We start from the raw sequence: 16,073 nt of genomic DNA, 5'->3' as shown, positions 1-16,073 counted from the left end.
GCCTGAATTTTCAGGATGACAATATTCAAAATGCGGTCTCACCAATGACCTGTCTAACTGAAGCATAATGTCCTTACTTATATTTCAATTCCTTTTGCATAGTACAGGATAGAATTCCATTCCTAATTACTTGCTGCACCTGTATACTAACTTTTTGCAACTCATTCACTCGAACACCTAGATGCCTCTGCATCTCAGAATTCTGCAGCTGTTCTCTGTTTAAGTAATGCCCTGTTTTTTTTCATTCATCCTGCCAAAGTGAACAATTTCACATTTTCCCACATTACACTCCATCTGCCAGATCTTTGCCCACTCATTCAATCTATGTATATCTGTCTGCAACTTTCTGATGTCCCCTTCACAACATAATTTCCTACCTATCTTTGTGTCATATGCAAATTTAATGGCCATGCCTTCACACCCCTCTTCTAAGTAATTGATATAAAGTGTAAAAAGTTGAGACCACAGCACAGAACCCTGTGGGATGCCACTTGTCACATCTACCCATCAGAAAAAAGACCTATTTATGCACACTCTGTTTTGTGCCAGCAGCTAGGCTTCGAACATGCTAATATTTTACCCCATGCACCATGAGTTTTTATTTTCCATAATAACTTTTGAAGTGGCACCTTATCAAATGCCTTCTGGAGATCTTCGTGTTAGAAAAGAGCAATAACTTAAAATGGAACAAAAATGAGTAAAAAAAAAAAAATTTCATTTAAAAAGATGACTGCTTACAGATATTCTTGAGGTGATTTCCAAAATGATAGTTCTGGGTAATGGAAGAATTTTTTCATGTTATCAACTGTCACCTAAGGATCAATTGGGAGCACTCTTGCCTCTGATATGGAAAGTTGTGAATTCAAGTTGCACTCCAGAGACCTGAGCTCAAAAATCTAGGCAGATGTTCCAAGGGGGGGGAGTGTTGAACTGTTCAAGGTGTGACCTATCGGATGTGTCATTAAGCTGATGTCTCATTTGCCCATGCAGGTAGATGTAAAAGCACTATTCCAAAGGACAGCAGGTGTCAGGTCAATATTTATCCCTCGATAAACACCTCTGAAACAGATTACCTTGTCATTATCACACTGCTGTTCATGGGTGCTTGTTGCAGACAAATAGGTTGCCACGTTCCCTATATTAGAACAGCAACCAGAAAAATACTTAATTTGGTTACAAAACACTTTAGAATATCCAGAGGTCATAAAAGGTGCTACATAAATTCAAGTTTATCTTTCTTTCTTTGCAGCATGAAAATAATAAAACCTCTGATAGGAGGAGTCAAGACCATGCATCTTGGGAAGTTCTAAACTTTGAGAATTCTGACCTTTGGACTCCCATGATGTTTTCCTTAATTACTATTAATTGATTAAAATAATTTAGGAGAATTTTGTTTCTGAATTTGAAATTTCACATTTCAAGTAATCAGTCATCCGTAGCCGTCAGATAATTTGTTTTACATATTGCTGTGATGTTCTCTCTTGATTTCGATCCATGGGAATTATAGTATTCCATTCTGCCTCCACAAGATATGGGGGTGGAAATACAACTACAGGCTTCACTGGCAGTCTGTATATCACCCAACAAAAACATTTTGTGCAGACGAAAGCTACAAAACTGACATTTCTTCAAATAACAAGGGTGGTTTGAGCCGCAGGCAGCAATGAAATTCAAGACAATGAAGATGTCTTCTGTGCATCAGTTGTTTTAAAATCATAAATCCATATAGAAAGAATGCATTTACGATTTCACCTAGTGCACAGAGGAAATCTTTTCCATAGGCTAATGATATTGTTTCATCTGGTACCACAGTATGGTGCCTACATTAGGTGAGCCAAAAAAAGTATCCAATGAATAGAATATGATTTTTAAAAATTATACCATCACCGAAAACCTTTGTTTAAAAAAACAGTTTTCATAAGAGAGTGTTTAATTGACATTTTAACTTTAGTTTTGAAAAGAGTAATGTATCACTGTTTTTCTTGATCATAGTGCAAAAATAATGCAACTACACATTTTGCTATAAGTTAACTGATTGCATTGTATGGTGGAAAATCGGGAAGTTACACCAACAAACTTTTGTTTTCGAATGAAGACATTACCTCTCTATATGTAATTCGCTGCTAAATAATGAGTGCTCCATATTAGAACACATTCCTCCCTGGTGAAGGCCATTTGAAGACCGGTATTCTCATGATATCCTACTGTTATGCATAGAATTAATCGTATCCAACGAGTACAGTATACCGAGAAATACAGAGAAATCTCCCACTTTTCATCATAATTGGAATGAAATCAGTACACCATGACTCATGCGCAGACTTGAAATCAGAGACAATTTGACACATATCAAGATAAAGGTGCTGTGTGTACAAACAGTACTTTGAGCATGATTACTACTGTACCTAAATCAGATTGTGTTTGAAATAAAATGACCTGAACTTAAGCAGTCTCTAATAGCAATGGACTATGAGTTGCAAAGTCGTAAAGGTTGAGTACAGTCTGTGCTATGATCTATGGTGAACTTTCCCATTGTAATCTATGTGGGCCAACAGCACTGTTGCCCTGAAACCATTAAAGATACGTGGACTTTTGCCAGAAGCCTGCAGGCTGCCAACACCTGTGCCCAAGGCTACACAAACCACGTTCCTGATATGTCAATTATACTGAAATTATATTAGAGTCGACTTGTTTCTAACTTTGGTGCTTTTTAAATCTAACTAAATCAATAATGAGCCACATTTGAACTTTAATTTGGATACATGATTTACAGATTAAAGGAAAGTTCCCAAAGATTATTATAAATTTACTTTGAAAATCTAAGCTCTTTTCATAAATCTGGAAAAGTTCTACTAATCTTGACACAAACAAGAACAATGTTAAACTTTCCTGCTGGGAGTAAAATGGGTGAGTTTGGGTCAAGCACCCATTTTACTTAGCACCTGATTTTGTTCTCCATGTATGGTGCAAAACAGGCAGCCAACCAAAAAACACTGTTTCCTGCTGGGTGGGTTAGATTTAGATTATCCCTGAGTTTTTCAAATAAAAATGGGCATTGGAATTTCTAAAAATAAATGGACCTGTTATGCATAGTAGATCTTTGTACAGCAGAAGAAATGTTAGCATCGAAATCTTCACTCACATCTTAATACTTCTCTGAGACTCAACCTGATGTATTTTTCAAATACACTCGTGCAAGAAAATGTAAAGCAATTGGCTCAGTTGTAGGAGGCAGAGGGTAATGACTGAAGTCTGCTTTAATGACTGGAATGATGTGGAGATGCCGGAGTTGGACTGGGGTAAACACAGTAAGAAGTTTAACAACACCAGGTTAAAGTCCAACAAACCTGTTGGACTTTAACCTGGTGTTGTTAAACTTCTTACTGTTAATGACTGGAAACCAGTGTCCAGCGGTATACAACAGGGATCTGTGATGGGTCCTCTATTATTCGTCATTTACATAAATGACATAGATGGCAATGTGGGGGGGGGTAGGATTAGTAAGTTTGTAGATGACACAAAGATTAGGTGGTTAACAGTGAGACTGAGTGTCTTGGGCTACAGGAAGATATAGAAGGGATGGTAGAATGAGCAGATAAGTGGCAGATGGAACTTAAACCTGAAAAGTGTGAGGTGATACACCATGGAAGGAGTAATTTGACAAGGCAGTATCAATGAATGGCATGACACTAAGAAGTTCTGTGAAACAAAGGGACCTTGACGTGGTCGTCCATAGATTTCTGAAGACAGAAGGGCATGTTAGTTGATTACTACTGTACCTAAATCAGATTGTGTTTGAAATAAAATGACCTGAACTTAAGCAGTCTCTAATAGCAATGGACTATGAGTTGCAAAGTCGTAAAGGTTGAGTACAGTCTGTGCTATGATCTATGGTGAACTTTCCCATTGTAATCTATGTGGGCCAACAGCACTGTTGCCCTGAAACCATTAAAGATACGTGGACTTTTGCCAGAAGCCTGCAGGGTGCCAACACCTGTGCCCAATCAAAGCATAGATTACAAAAGCAGGGGAATCATGCTGGAGTTGTACAGAACTTTAGTGAGGCCACAGCCATATTTTCAGAAGGATGTGATTACACTGGAGTGGGTGCTGAGGAGATTCACCAGGATGCTGCCTGGGATGGAACACTTAAGTTATGAAGAAAGATTGAATAGGCTTGGGTTGTTTTCACTGGAGCAGGAAAGACTGAAGGGCAACCTGATCGAGGTGTACAAGATTATGAGGGCATGGACAAAGTGGATAAGAGCAGCTGTCCCCCTTTGTTGAAGGGTCAGTCACAAGGGCACATATGTTCAAGATGAGGGGCAGGAGATTTTGGGAGGATGTGAGGAAAATGTGGTGATGATTTGGAATGAGCTGTCTGGGAGAGTGGTTTGGTGAGTTGCCTCACGTCCCTTAAAAAGTACCTGGATGAGCACTTGGCATGTCATAACGTACAAGGTGATGGGCCAAGTGCTGGTAAATGGAATTAGGTAAGTAGATCAGGGGCGGGATTTTCTGGCCGCGCTCACCCCAAAACCAGAAAATCCCACCTGAAGTCAATAGACCTTTCCATGGTCAGCCCCTCACCTGCTCCCATTCCCGTGGCAGGCAGAATGGGAAAATTCACCCTCAGTTGTTTCTCGTGTGTCGGTGCAGACTCGATGGGCCGAAGGGCCTCTTCTGCACTGTGTGATTCTGTAAATTTCAATAATTAAGAACATAAACATTTTTCTGTTCTCTAGGTCAAAGGCTTCCAGAATGAAGCGCTATGCTTCATATGAATGTAGAGATGTTATATTAATATATCTACAATTACAGTGGCTTAGAGTTATCATTTAACATAGTGCTGAACAGGATTATTTCAAATACATTAATCCAGGTAGTCATTTTTGTCTAACTATGCTAAAGTAAAAGGTTTTACATTTATTTTAGAGTGGGCAATTATTATGTTGCAATAAGTTAAAGACATAACTTGTATGAGTCTTAATTTGCCATCGTATTCTTGTTTTATAAAACAGACATTGTGATACTCAATTCAGAAATGCTGATAGACACTGGAGTTTGAGTCACTGCTAAATTCAGGTCCTTTATTAAAATTGGACCCTGGCAGTTGTATGAAATGAGCACAGAGACCATTACAGACCCAGGCTCCTAAATTTTTTTGTCCTAATCATAACTTTCAATGGAAACGATCCCATCTCTGGGGTTTGGTACGTGGTCTGGAATGACCACCCACATAAACTTTGAATTAACTCCACCATTCTTCACCAAATAAGCATTCCCTATCTAAATTTTGGAGCTGGAAATTGATAAATAGAATTAATCACCACCACCCCGTATCCTATTTTAATACGAGGAAAACAAGAGAGACCAACCAAAAGGTACAAAACACATACTTGCATGCAATTTAATTTGGTGTTTTTCCAAAGTACTTCTACTCATACACATATTTTATAAATGGCTCTTGTCCCATCAGAAATGACTGAGATTCTGCTCAGTATGGTTTCAGATCAACATGAAACTGATGTGGAGATGCAACTTTTCCACGCTGCTGGTGCTGGCTGAGAGGTATGATGGCTGCAGAAGTCAGTTAGAGATATTTTAAAAATGCCAAAGTGCCTTAGCTACCATCACCATTAGTATTATATTTACCACTGATAGAAATTTTCACACTCAAGAGAAAATACAAATCTATTTTGGTGAATTACAAGATCTTTTCAAGTATTTTGAAAACTTAAGCTTTAATAAGTAGGCTAATAAGAAGTGTTCTAATTCTCTGAACTCATTATCTTTTAATTTGTATTGACTGTCAAATCCAGTTTAAAGCATGTTTTCAGAAAATCATGAGCATTGTGAGATCAATATTCATTAATTGAAGTATATTTCCGAAAATGGATTTGCTAAGAGTTCTAAAACAGCAACATAATTTTCCGAGTATAATATGCATTTTTATTATACTATGTATAATATGCATCCTAGGAGCTAGGATGCATGTTATACATAGTAAAACATCAAAATGAGTTCTTTTGCAGCTGGTATAGACCACCTTTTCTGAATGATAATGCGAACCTACTCGAAATGTTGTGTGTTGATGGTATTTTTAAAAATTCTTCCTGTTGCTAAGGCAGAAATGAGAATTGACTCCTGTTTTTATTAATTTTTGGCATTTATAAACTTAATTTTGAAAGGGACAAGAAGCTAATCTGGAGTTTTTTCCACATTTATTTACATGTATAGAAGCACACTTAGAAATGCTCATGTTTAATATATTCAAAGCTACAAATCATTGTTTGTAAAATCTTGAGATACTGTGTCTGAATTGCTGTCTTCAATGTACACAGTTCCTATTAAATGGCATCACCACAGATATTGTCTTCCCTTCATTAACCATGACAGTGGCATTGTCATACCAAAGAATGTTGTCTTCTGAACCATCCATGGCATTTGTGAAACAACATTTCTAAATGTCACACTGTATCAGGGATGGATCAATTGCATTCCAGGCAGCCTTCTTTGGTCCATTGGTCAATGAATAAGACATTTAATTTCTTCTGGTTACAAGCTGGTGTAAAGCATGCGTTCCAGGGTAGAGTTCCTCATTCCATTTTATGTGCATCTAATGTTTAAATGGTTGATTGCAGCTAATGTTCATCTCTCGCAACTGCCCTGTCATGCCCCCAGGAATAATGGCAAGATCTGCGCATTAACATTTTAAATTCAAAACATTAGTGCAAAATGGCCCACCATGGTGAATAGCTTTATTGACAAAAGTAATAATCAGTAAGCAAACTCAGTGAGATTAATTTGCTTGACAGGTGCTTCATTTTGCAGATGATTGCATTTGGTCCTGAGAAGAAACTGATTGGTCCTGATTGGCTCCAATTCCAAGTGTACTTGAATGGACGCCTACGAAGGCTGGGCAAATGTACTTTATTGACCCAATTTAGTCTGTGTCGACTATTCCAATGATGGATGGGCATTATAGATGGTATAAGGCAAATTTGATTATTTTGTTCATGAAGCTTGGAGTATGTAGAGTGTTTGTGCATGTATTACATTTGGAAAATTATGATACTGAATTATATTGCATTCTTATCCACTCAATTTTCTATTTATATCAAGGTTTGCAAAAAGAGAAAATTACATGCCAGACATAAAATGTTTCAATATTATTCCTCGCTAAACCTGTAATAATGATGCAATAGTAAACATTCATCTTCACTCATGAACAACATTAAACAACAAAGACTTGGAAAGCACTTCAGTACAAAAGCAGCAATACCCAGTCAAATTGTACTGCGACAAGGCATAGCAGGGAGTAATTCAGAATATATAGTTTAGCCTTGGGAGTTAAGATAAAAGTTGTAAACAGCACAAGTTTCACTCATGTAGTGGGAACGTCATTTGAACACATTACTCCCGATATTTTCCAAAAGAAATGCTTTACACTTAAATGTTGACCACGCAATTCATTTAATTTTAGAGGGTTCATTTTAAGAAGTGTTAGAATCTTAGAGTTTATTGTCAGCTAAGGAGCTGGTAAAAGCTTTCATGTCTAAACTAAAGTTGAGGATTTACATTTAACTGCAATGGGAAATTCAGCTCACCTCTCATTGTACCAAGGACTATACTAATGTAAAAATACTGCTATGACATTTTTGTGAATTCTAGTAAAAACAGCACTGTAAATGTTACTCATCCTGGAATTCACAGGGCCCACACTGCTTTCCCAAAATCTGGAACTCATTTGAATCAAAATTTTTTACATATTTCACGTACTGTTCACTTGGGAGCTAAAAATGTTCACTAGACCCGTGAATAAAAATAGATTACTTTATTTTTGGGAGTTTGGGAGCCTTACATTTAGAGCTTTAATCCATATTTGGGTATGAATTTCAATAGGGCAAAGAATTCAGGAGAAAATGAAAATAAATCCAATCACATTACAGTTAGCTATTATTGACTTTTAAATTGTTTTGATATAAACAGTAAAATATATATTCAATTAACAGACCTTTGTGTGGTTAGTGTAAGTTTTTATATATTGCAATATGTTTCCATTTTGTGCAATGAGATATGCCCAATTGACTTGTACATCTTCAAAGCTGCACCAAGGTGTCACACCGTAGAAACAAAGTTCTTCAATTAAACTCTACACAGAACTTTCTATCTGTCAGATTGTTGGACAGTGACCCTTGGAGAACTACAGTAGCGATTTTGCATCACATCCAAAAATAGCACAGGGTCAGTAGTTTTCTTCAATGTGCTAAAAATAGTATGATGTTTACATGTGCTTTGTACTGTACTTTGCCTGGTTGTGCTATATGTTTGTCACTTGGAGGAACATATCACTATGTTATAACTGTAAGATCAGCGTTCCGTAAAATAAAAGTGCCAAAAATCACAGTGGGGGAGACAAAATAGAAGCATTTTCTTGAAGCTAAAATCACTGCATTTTTAGAAATAATTTTTGTAATACTAAAAAAGACTCAGGTTTTTTCCATTTTGAATGACTGGGTTGGAAGTTGATGTTGCCTGGCATACTACATTGGCATAGTGCCCTTATAGATTAGTGGGATCATTCAATTGTTTCAGAGCATTATCACATATTTGCTATAAATCAGCCTTGATTGGTGAGCAGTACTATGATCAGAACATTCAACATTGTGTTCTCCTTTGCTAAACATGCGGGGCGACGGGGTGGGAACCTTATTGTGATGAAGCGAAGACTGAAAATTCAAACTTTCAAATAGCTAAACATGAATCCTGAAGAATTTACAACAGAAAGAGGCCAGTCAGCCAACTGGTCCATGATGGTGTATATCCTCCACACCAACCTCCTCCTACCCTACCTCATCCAGCCCTATGTGCATATCCTTCTAATCGTTTCTTCTCTGTACTTATCTATGTTTCCCTCAAATACATCCATACCATTCGCCTCAATTACACCATGTGGTAATAAGTTCCACACTCAAACCGCTCTAACCAGATCAACAGCCACTTGCATCATGCAGCAGTCATCACTAATAGAAGGCTAGAAAGACACATTGCCCAGGTCCTGTTGGAAGATTGGGGGCTTATGTCAAATCTCCTGACTCCAGAAAATCTTCATTTGTGTTATGATTCCCATTACCTCTAATAGGCATTTACTAACACATCTTTTCTGTTTCCTCTGCCCTGAATGCTTTATCCGAGATAATCTGACGCATTTAAAGCAATTAACATAAACGGCACCAGGGCACATTGGTCCACTTTTCCAAGATTTCACATCCAACCGCATCCTTGTTACTAATGGCCCACACATACCCTTCCTTGCTCGTCTTCAAAAACAGACTGATGTACGTTGCAGGCAAAGAGTGAGGTCGGGAGGTCGTTGAAATCCGTTATCTCATCGAAGTCTTCCTGCGACAGGATGTGTTCATTGGGATCGCGAATGTCCGCCGCTCGAAGGAGCAAAAAATCGCCGGCCGCAGCTCTGTCGCTGAAATGTTTCAGGTTCCTCATCCCTGCGAACGGATCGTCTCCTCTCATCCTAGAGAAAATGCAAAGTAGACGGTAAGTGCAACCTTGCACCGAGCAGTAAAATGACATCGCTTCAATGGAAACATGACTATCGCAGACCCTTTTCAGAGCGATAACAAATGATCAGCCTCCAGTGGCACGCGTTTTGTGTTATTCTTGGTGCACTGTTTCCTATCTGCCAATATCGAAACAGCGAGACCCATACAAGAGATAAGAGATTTCCACAAACAAGGTTTAAGCAGAAACTGACCATGATTAAAAAATAACAAATCATCCATGTAAACTGCTTCACCAGTGACTGTATTTCACACTTCATTCCAGATTGATTTCCTATAGATTGATTCTACCCCCCAACAAAAAATCAACTGTTCCAGCTTTATCCCGGAAAATAGAGAAAAAATATGAAACTAGTTATTATGAAAGAGCTGGAAACCCCTTTTCCGACAGATGTGCTCACGCCGCACCGTCAATAACATGTCCTGTTGGAGTCGGTGCTTTAAGCACCATTGGAAATCTTTAAACAGTTCAGATGTGGAGCTGTCATTCCGGCGGCTGCTGAGAATGAATTATTGTCATGCCCAGCTCCGGGGTAGTATTGTTAAAAGCCTTCATCGGCTCCGGCACAGCACCGAGCTCGGGTTCAGCAGCAGTGTAAGAGCACATTGCTGCACTCTGAACATGTAACGCAATCTCCCCGAGCCTCCCGTACCTGCCTGTGTGTCCCCAACTCTCCGTCTCTCTCCGACTATCACCTTACCTCTCAATCAGCCCGGCCTGACAGCTGGCCCGGGGAGGGGGGGCGCGAGACCCATTGACATGTCCCACAGCCGCCGGCCAACTATCCAATCCATTGTAGCAACGCGCCAGCTGGCGCTGATCGACAGGCGCCTCGGCCAATCGCCACTCGCCTGGCCCCGCTTTGCCGCGCCGGACCCAAGAGCGCGGACCAACCAAAGCAGAGAGAGAACAGTGGAGGGCGGGGCCCCGGAGAGAGCCTGAGGGGGGCGGGGCCACGGGCTGCTCCTGTCTGATGGAGACGAGCTCCTTCAGTGGACTGGCTCCACACTCTGATGTGGAGATGCCGGCGTTGGACTGGGGTTAGCACAGTAAGAAGTCTCACAACACCAGGTTAAATAAACCTGTTGGACTTTAACCTGGTGTTGTGAGACTTCTTACTGTCCACACTCTGAGGCAGTGCTGGCAGAAAGCTACCTCCAAATGCTGCCCATTGTGTTTTTAAATCCTTGGCCAGGACAACGTTCGTTGTCTATCCTAATTTCCCTTGAGAAGGTGGTGGTGAACTGCCTTCCTGAAACGTTGCAGTCAATCCGCTGCAGGTACACGAACAGTGCCTTTTGGAAAGGAGTTCCAGGATTTTGATCCAGCAACGGTAAAGGGACTGAGATACACTTCCAAGTCAGGATTGTGTAACGCTTGCAAGGTGGTGGTGTTTCCATACATCTGCTGTCCTTTCCCGAAGTCATGGGTTTGGATGGTGCTTTTGAAGGAACTTGATGAGTTACTTCAGTGCATCTTGTAGAGGCTGTGGGGGAGGCAGTGAATATTTAAGTTGGTGGATGAGATGTTGAGCAAGTGGACAGCATTGTCCTGAATGGTGTCAAGCTTCTTGGATGTTATTAGTGGCATTCATTCAAGCAACTGGAGAATGTTCCATCACATTCCTGGCTTCATTATCTATAGAGCGCAAATGGTACTGAACACCTTCAGTGAACATCTTGACTTCTGATCTTATGATGGAGGGAAGGTCATTGATGAAGGCATTGAAAATGTTTGGTCCCATGACACTACGCTGAGGAACTCCTACAGTGATGTCCTAAAACTAAAATGATTGACTTTCAATAACCACAATCATCTTCCTTTGTACTAGGAATGACTGTAACCAGTGAAGGGTTTAACCCTGCTTCTCATTAACTTCATTTTGCCAAGGGTCCCTGTTGCTACCTTAATATCAAAGGAGCCACTCTCACTTCCCCTCTTGTGTTCAGTTCTGTTGTCCATGTTTGTACAAAGGCTCTAATGAAGTCAAAGCCAAGTGGCCAAGTGATCCTGGCAAACTGAGCATGTGAGTAAGTTATTACTGTGTAAGTGCCTCTTGATAGTACTATTGACTACACTTCCTCTGCATGTTCGAAAGTAGATTGATGGCGTTATAAGTGGCCAGATTAGATTGTTTTGCTTTTCATAGAGAGAAAATACCTAGACAATTTTCCATATTGCCAGCCTTTGTTGTAGCTTAGCTGGGGCATGGGAGTATGCAGTATTATTGCCAGGATGTTATCAGGGCCCATAACCTTCGCAGTATCCAATGCCTTCAGCCATTTCTTGATATCAAGTGGAGTGAATTGAATTGGCTGAATATTGCAGTTTTTGGAGGAAGTCTCAAGCAGAGTGGATAGACGGGAACCAATAGATGTGTTGTATTTGGACTTCCAGAAGGCATTCAACAATGTACCTCACAAAAGATTGTCATTAAATATGAGCCCATGGTGTTGGAGGTAGTATATTGGCATAGATAGAGAAAATTGGCTAATGGGCAGGAAACAACGAGTGGGGATGAGGGGTTCTTTTTCAGGTTGGTGATCTGTAACTTGTGGGGTTCCACAAGGATCAGGGGAATCATCAGTTAGCTCAGTTGGCTGGATGGCTGGTTTGTGATTCAGAGTGATGCCAACAGCATGAGTTCAACTCCTGGACCAACTGAAGTAATTCAAGAAGATCCACCTTCTCAACCTTGTCCCTTGCCTGAGGTGTGGCGATACTCAGGTTAAATCACCACCAGTCAGCTCTCCCCCTGAAAGGGGAAAGCAGCCTATGGTCCTCTGGTACTATGATGACTTTACCTTACAGGGATCAGTTCCGGGACTGCAACTGTTTACAATATAAATTAATGACTTGGAGGAAGGGAGTGAACACAAAAATAGTTGGAAAGGCAAGTTGCGAGATGGATACGATCAATAATACAAAAAGAGATATTGATAGGTTAAGTAGACAAAATGTTAGCAAATGGAGTATAATGTGGGAAAATGTTAAGTTGTTCATTTTGGAAGGGAGAACAAAAGAACAGAGTATTATTTAAATGGAAAAAAACTGCAGAAAGCTGCAACACAGAGGAAGGGGGTGCTTGTGCTTGAAACACAGAAAGCTAGCACACAGGTGCAGAAGGTAATCAGGAAGGTTAATGGAATGTTGGCCTTTATTTCAAAGGAATTGAAATATAAAAGTAGGGAAGTCTTGCTGCAATTGTACAAGGTACTGGTGAGACCACATCTGGAGTATTGTAAGCAGTTTTGGTCCCCTTATTTAAGAAAAGATATTTCATTGGAGGCAGTTCGGAGAAGGTGCAGTAAAGTGCTCCCAGGTATGGAGGGATTGTCTTATGAGGAAATGTTAAACAGGTTGGGACTCTACTCATTGGAATTTAGAAAAATGAGAGGTGATCTCATTGACGCATAGAGGATTTTTAAGGTGCTTGACAGGGTAAATGCTGAGAGGCTATTTCCCCTTATGGGAGAGTCGAGGACCAGAGGGCAGAGTCTCAGAATAAAAGGGTGTCAGTTTAAATTTGAGGTAGATAGATTTTTGATCAGTAAGGGAATCAAGGGCTAAGGGGAAAGGGCAGGAAAGTGGACATGAGGAATGTTGGATCACCATGATCCTGTTGAATGACAGAGCAGGCTCGAGGGGCCAAACAATCTACTTCTGGTCCTATTTTCTATGGTCTTATGGCATCTGTGATGGAAACCTCAGGAAGAGGCCAATTGGTCGTTGATGACATGTTGGTCATGCTAGTATGAGGGATATACCAGGCCATGAAGTTGTAGATTGTTGTTGCCTATAATCCTGCTGTTGATGATGACCTACCATGACTCACAGATGTCCAGCTTTGAGCTGCTAGATGTTGATCCCATTTAGCATGGTGATAATACCACACAACACAATGGACAATTCCCTCAGTGTTAGGGCAGGATTTCAGTTTCACAAGGACTGTGTGGTGGTCATTCCTACTTATATGGTCATGAACATATGCATCTGTGACAGGTAGATTGGTAAGGAACAAAAACAGAAAATGCTGAGAAAACTCAGCAGGTGTGACAGCATCTGCGGAGAAAGAATAGAGCCAATGTTTCGAGTCTAGATGACCCTTCATCAGAGCTAGAATAAGGACAAAGTTTTGTAGGTTTTTCTCTCTTGTTGATTCCGTTGCTGTAGCTGTCTAATTCAAATACTTCAACCAGCTTCTTAATCAAAGTATTATCCAGGTGTCTTTATGAGAAGAATAAAGTACGGACACAGATTTATATATTAAATATAGTTAACCCGTAAATTACCCACTATGTGTACAAGAAACACCCAGGATTCGGCTATATTACCTGTAAAGATGGCTTGGTAGGTTGTAGATCTGGTCTTTGAGTCCCTCTGGTTTGTCTTCGCAAAGGTGTTTCTTGCTGGCCATTTCTTGCTTGCTTTCTTCCTTCCCTGGTCTGGTCTCAGTCATCTCCCATCTCGAGTCTTTGCTCCCAAGGTGTCCGGAATGCCTATTTAATCCCCCCTGTGGCCTCACGCTTTTTCCACCTGCCCTTGGCCTTCTGCGAATGGGGTCTCAGGAGGAGATGGGGAGGGGGGGAAATGGGGTCTCGGAAGGAGGAGGGGGGGGGAAATGAGGTCTCAGGAGGAGAGGGGGGGGCCTCAGCATCCAATGATCTAGTTGATGACCTGTTGACAAGACACCTGAGCCCACCCTGGATGCCTTGGCGTCTGGCCCCATCCAGGCTGCGGATAGTAGGCTGGGTGCATGTCAAATAGGAGCGATGATCACTTGATAGATTATCAATAGGGCAGATCCAGTCATGGGAGTGGTGGGGCGGTCAGACATGGGGGGAATGGAGGTGTCAGATATCGTGGATCGGACATCCGGAGGAGGGTAGGGGGAATCGGACATGGGATGGGGGATGAAAGAGCTGGTCATCGAGGGGTGGGGTTTGAATTGGGTCAGGTTGAGCCAGAGGAGTCAGATAAGGTCGGGGTGGGGAGGGTTTGGGCCATGTCAGAAGGGTATGGGATCAGGTGAGGGAGTATTCCAGGTCGGGTCACGTCATGTCGGAGGGTCAAATTGGGATGGGCAGGGGGGTGTCCAGCCAGTTTGGGTGGGGGCAGGGGGAATCCCATGCAGGTGTGGGGTCAGAGTGGGAAACACTGTGGGGGCGTGGGGAAGTGTGGGCAGAGTCAGTGTGGGGATTGGTATGGGTATGTAAAATAGTTATGCTGAAGTTAGAAGTGGTTTTATTTCTTCTAACTTTTTTTCAGAGTAACTATTAGCATAATACTGGCACAACCCTCTGGAATTAGCATTTTAAATCATTTTGTCGCAATTATCAGTGCAGTGCAATTAATTGTCCTGGGGAAGTTAGCGCTTTTAGACAATTGCCAAGTAAACCCTTGTTTGGGAACCTCTGAGAAGCGTTCCCTCCAAATTTGCCTCTGGGAAGTCAAGAAGTTAGAAGCCTTTGTATCTTTCTCCACCAATGCATGCCAGACCTGCTGAGTATTTCCAGAATTTTCTGTATTCATTTTCTTCAAATTTATGTGCTTTTGTCAACAGTATTAATTAGACCCAATAAATCATTTTTGATAAATTAGGATTACCTTCTGAGCTATGAAACAATGGATTCAGGTCTGCTGGAGCCGAATAAAAAAAATAACTGTTTGGTTTCAGACCAATAATGAGGCAGATTAATTACAGAACCGCACAGTCAACCATTCCATCCACTTTTATTGCTCCTCTTCTGTAATCCATCGAAGGTATTCTTCACACCTGGTTCCACAACCTTTCCCACCGCATTAATGTGTCTCCTGCAATGTCTTCAACCATGTGACCATGTGATAATCTCCACGATAACATGCTTGGTGCTGCCTCGTATGTGAACAAAGGGAAGTTATTGCAGACCATTGAAACAGGAGGGCAAGGTTGATACCGACTTCTGCACATCTCCCCACAGAGACACTCTGTGATGTTATTAGATCTGGGAACTTTAAAAGATTTTCTCATGGTATGAATTATAGTTAAGAATAAATTTTACAAGATACCACTGCTGTGACAGAGTGCCAGATTTTATGGCGAAAGACATTTTCAGATTTTCCAAGAGGCTGCCTGGGGACTATTGTAAGCCTAGTCAAAAGCTTTGAATTTTAAGCTAATGTATCCCATGTCACAAAATACGCTGGAGTTTTCAACGTGTCATGTCCCTAAGACATGAAAGAGATCATAAACTGTTTAAATCAAACCTTTTTTGCTTATTTAAAAAGTGGACGTTGTTGAACCAAAATGTGGTTGCTACGGGTCACGTGATTCACAAGTTGGCTACAGTTTCTGGAAATTTCCAACAGCAGTTACAGGACAAAAACTCAACCCCCATCCTTGTGGAATCTCACATCTCTAATTCTGAGGACACATTATAATGAATGGAACCAAGCGCCAGCATTCTTTCTCCTCAGCCTGGTCCAACAACAAAGGGAGAGCTAACAAAACT

General features: G+C 40.9%; 1 protein-coding gene across 1 annotated transcript in view; it reads right to left on the bottom strand.

Annotated features, from left to right (window-relative positions):
• LOC144493635 (calcipressin-2-like) overlaps positions 1 to 10,343 on the bottom strand; it is a 320,920-nt gene extending 310,577 nt beyond the window's left edge. Inside the window, 3 exon segments of the mRNA XM_078212894.1 lie at positions 9,310 to 9,535; positions 10,283 to 10,311; positions 10,314 to 10,343. Coding sequence (XP_078069020.1) covers positions 9,310 to 9,535; positions 10,283 to 10,311; positions 10,314 to 10,343 — 285 coding nt within the window.
• Positions 10,344 to 16,073: the final 5,730 nt, after the last annotated feature.

This window comes from Mustelus asterias, chromosome 5 (genome assembly GCF_964213995.1).
Source record: "Mustelus asterias chromosome 5, sMusAst1.hap1.1, whole genome shotgun sequence".
In the NCBI taxonomy this organism is placed as follows: domain Eukaryota; kingdom Metazoa; phylum Chordata; class Chondrichthyes; order Carcharhiniformes; family Triakidae; genus Mustelus; species Mustelus asterias.
Note: the sequence above shows the minus strand (reverse complement) of the source record. Positions and strands in the feature narration are given on the sequence as shown.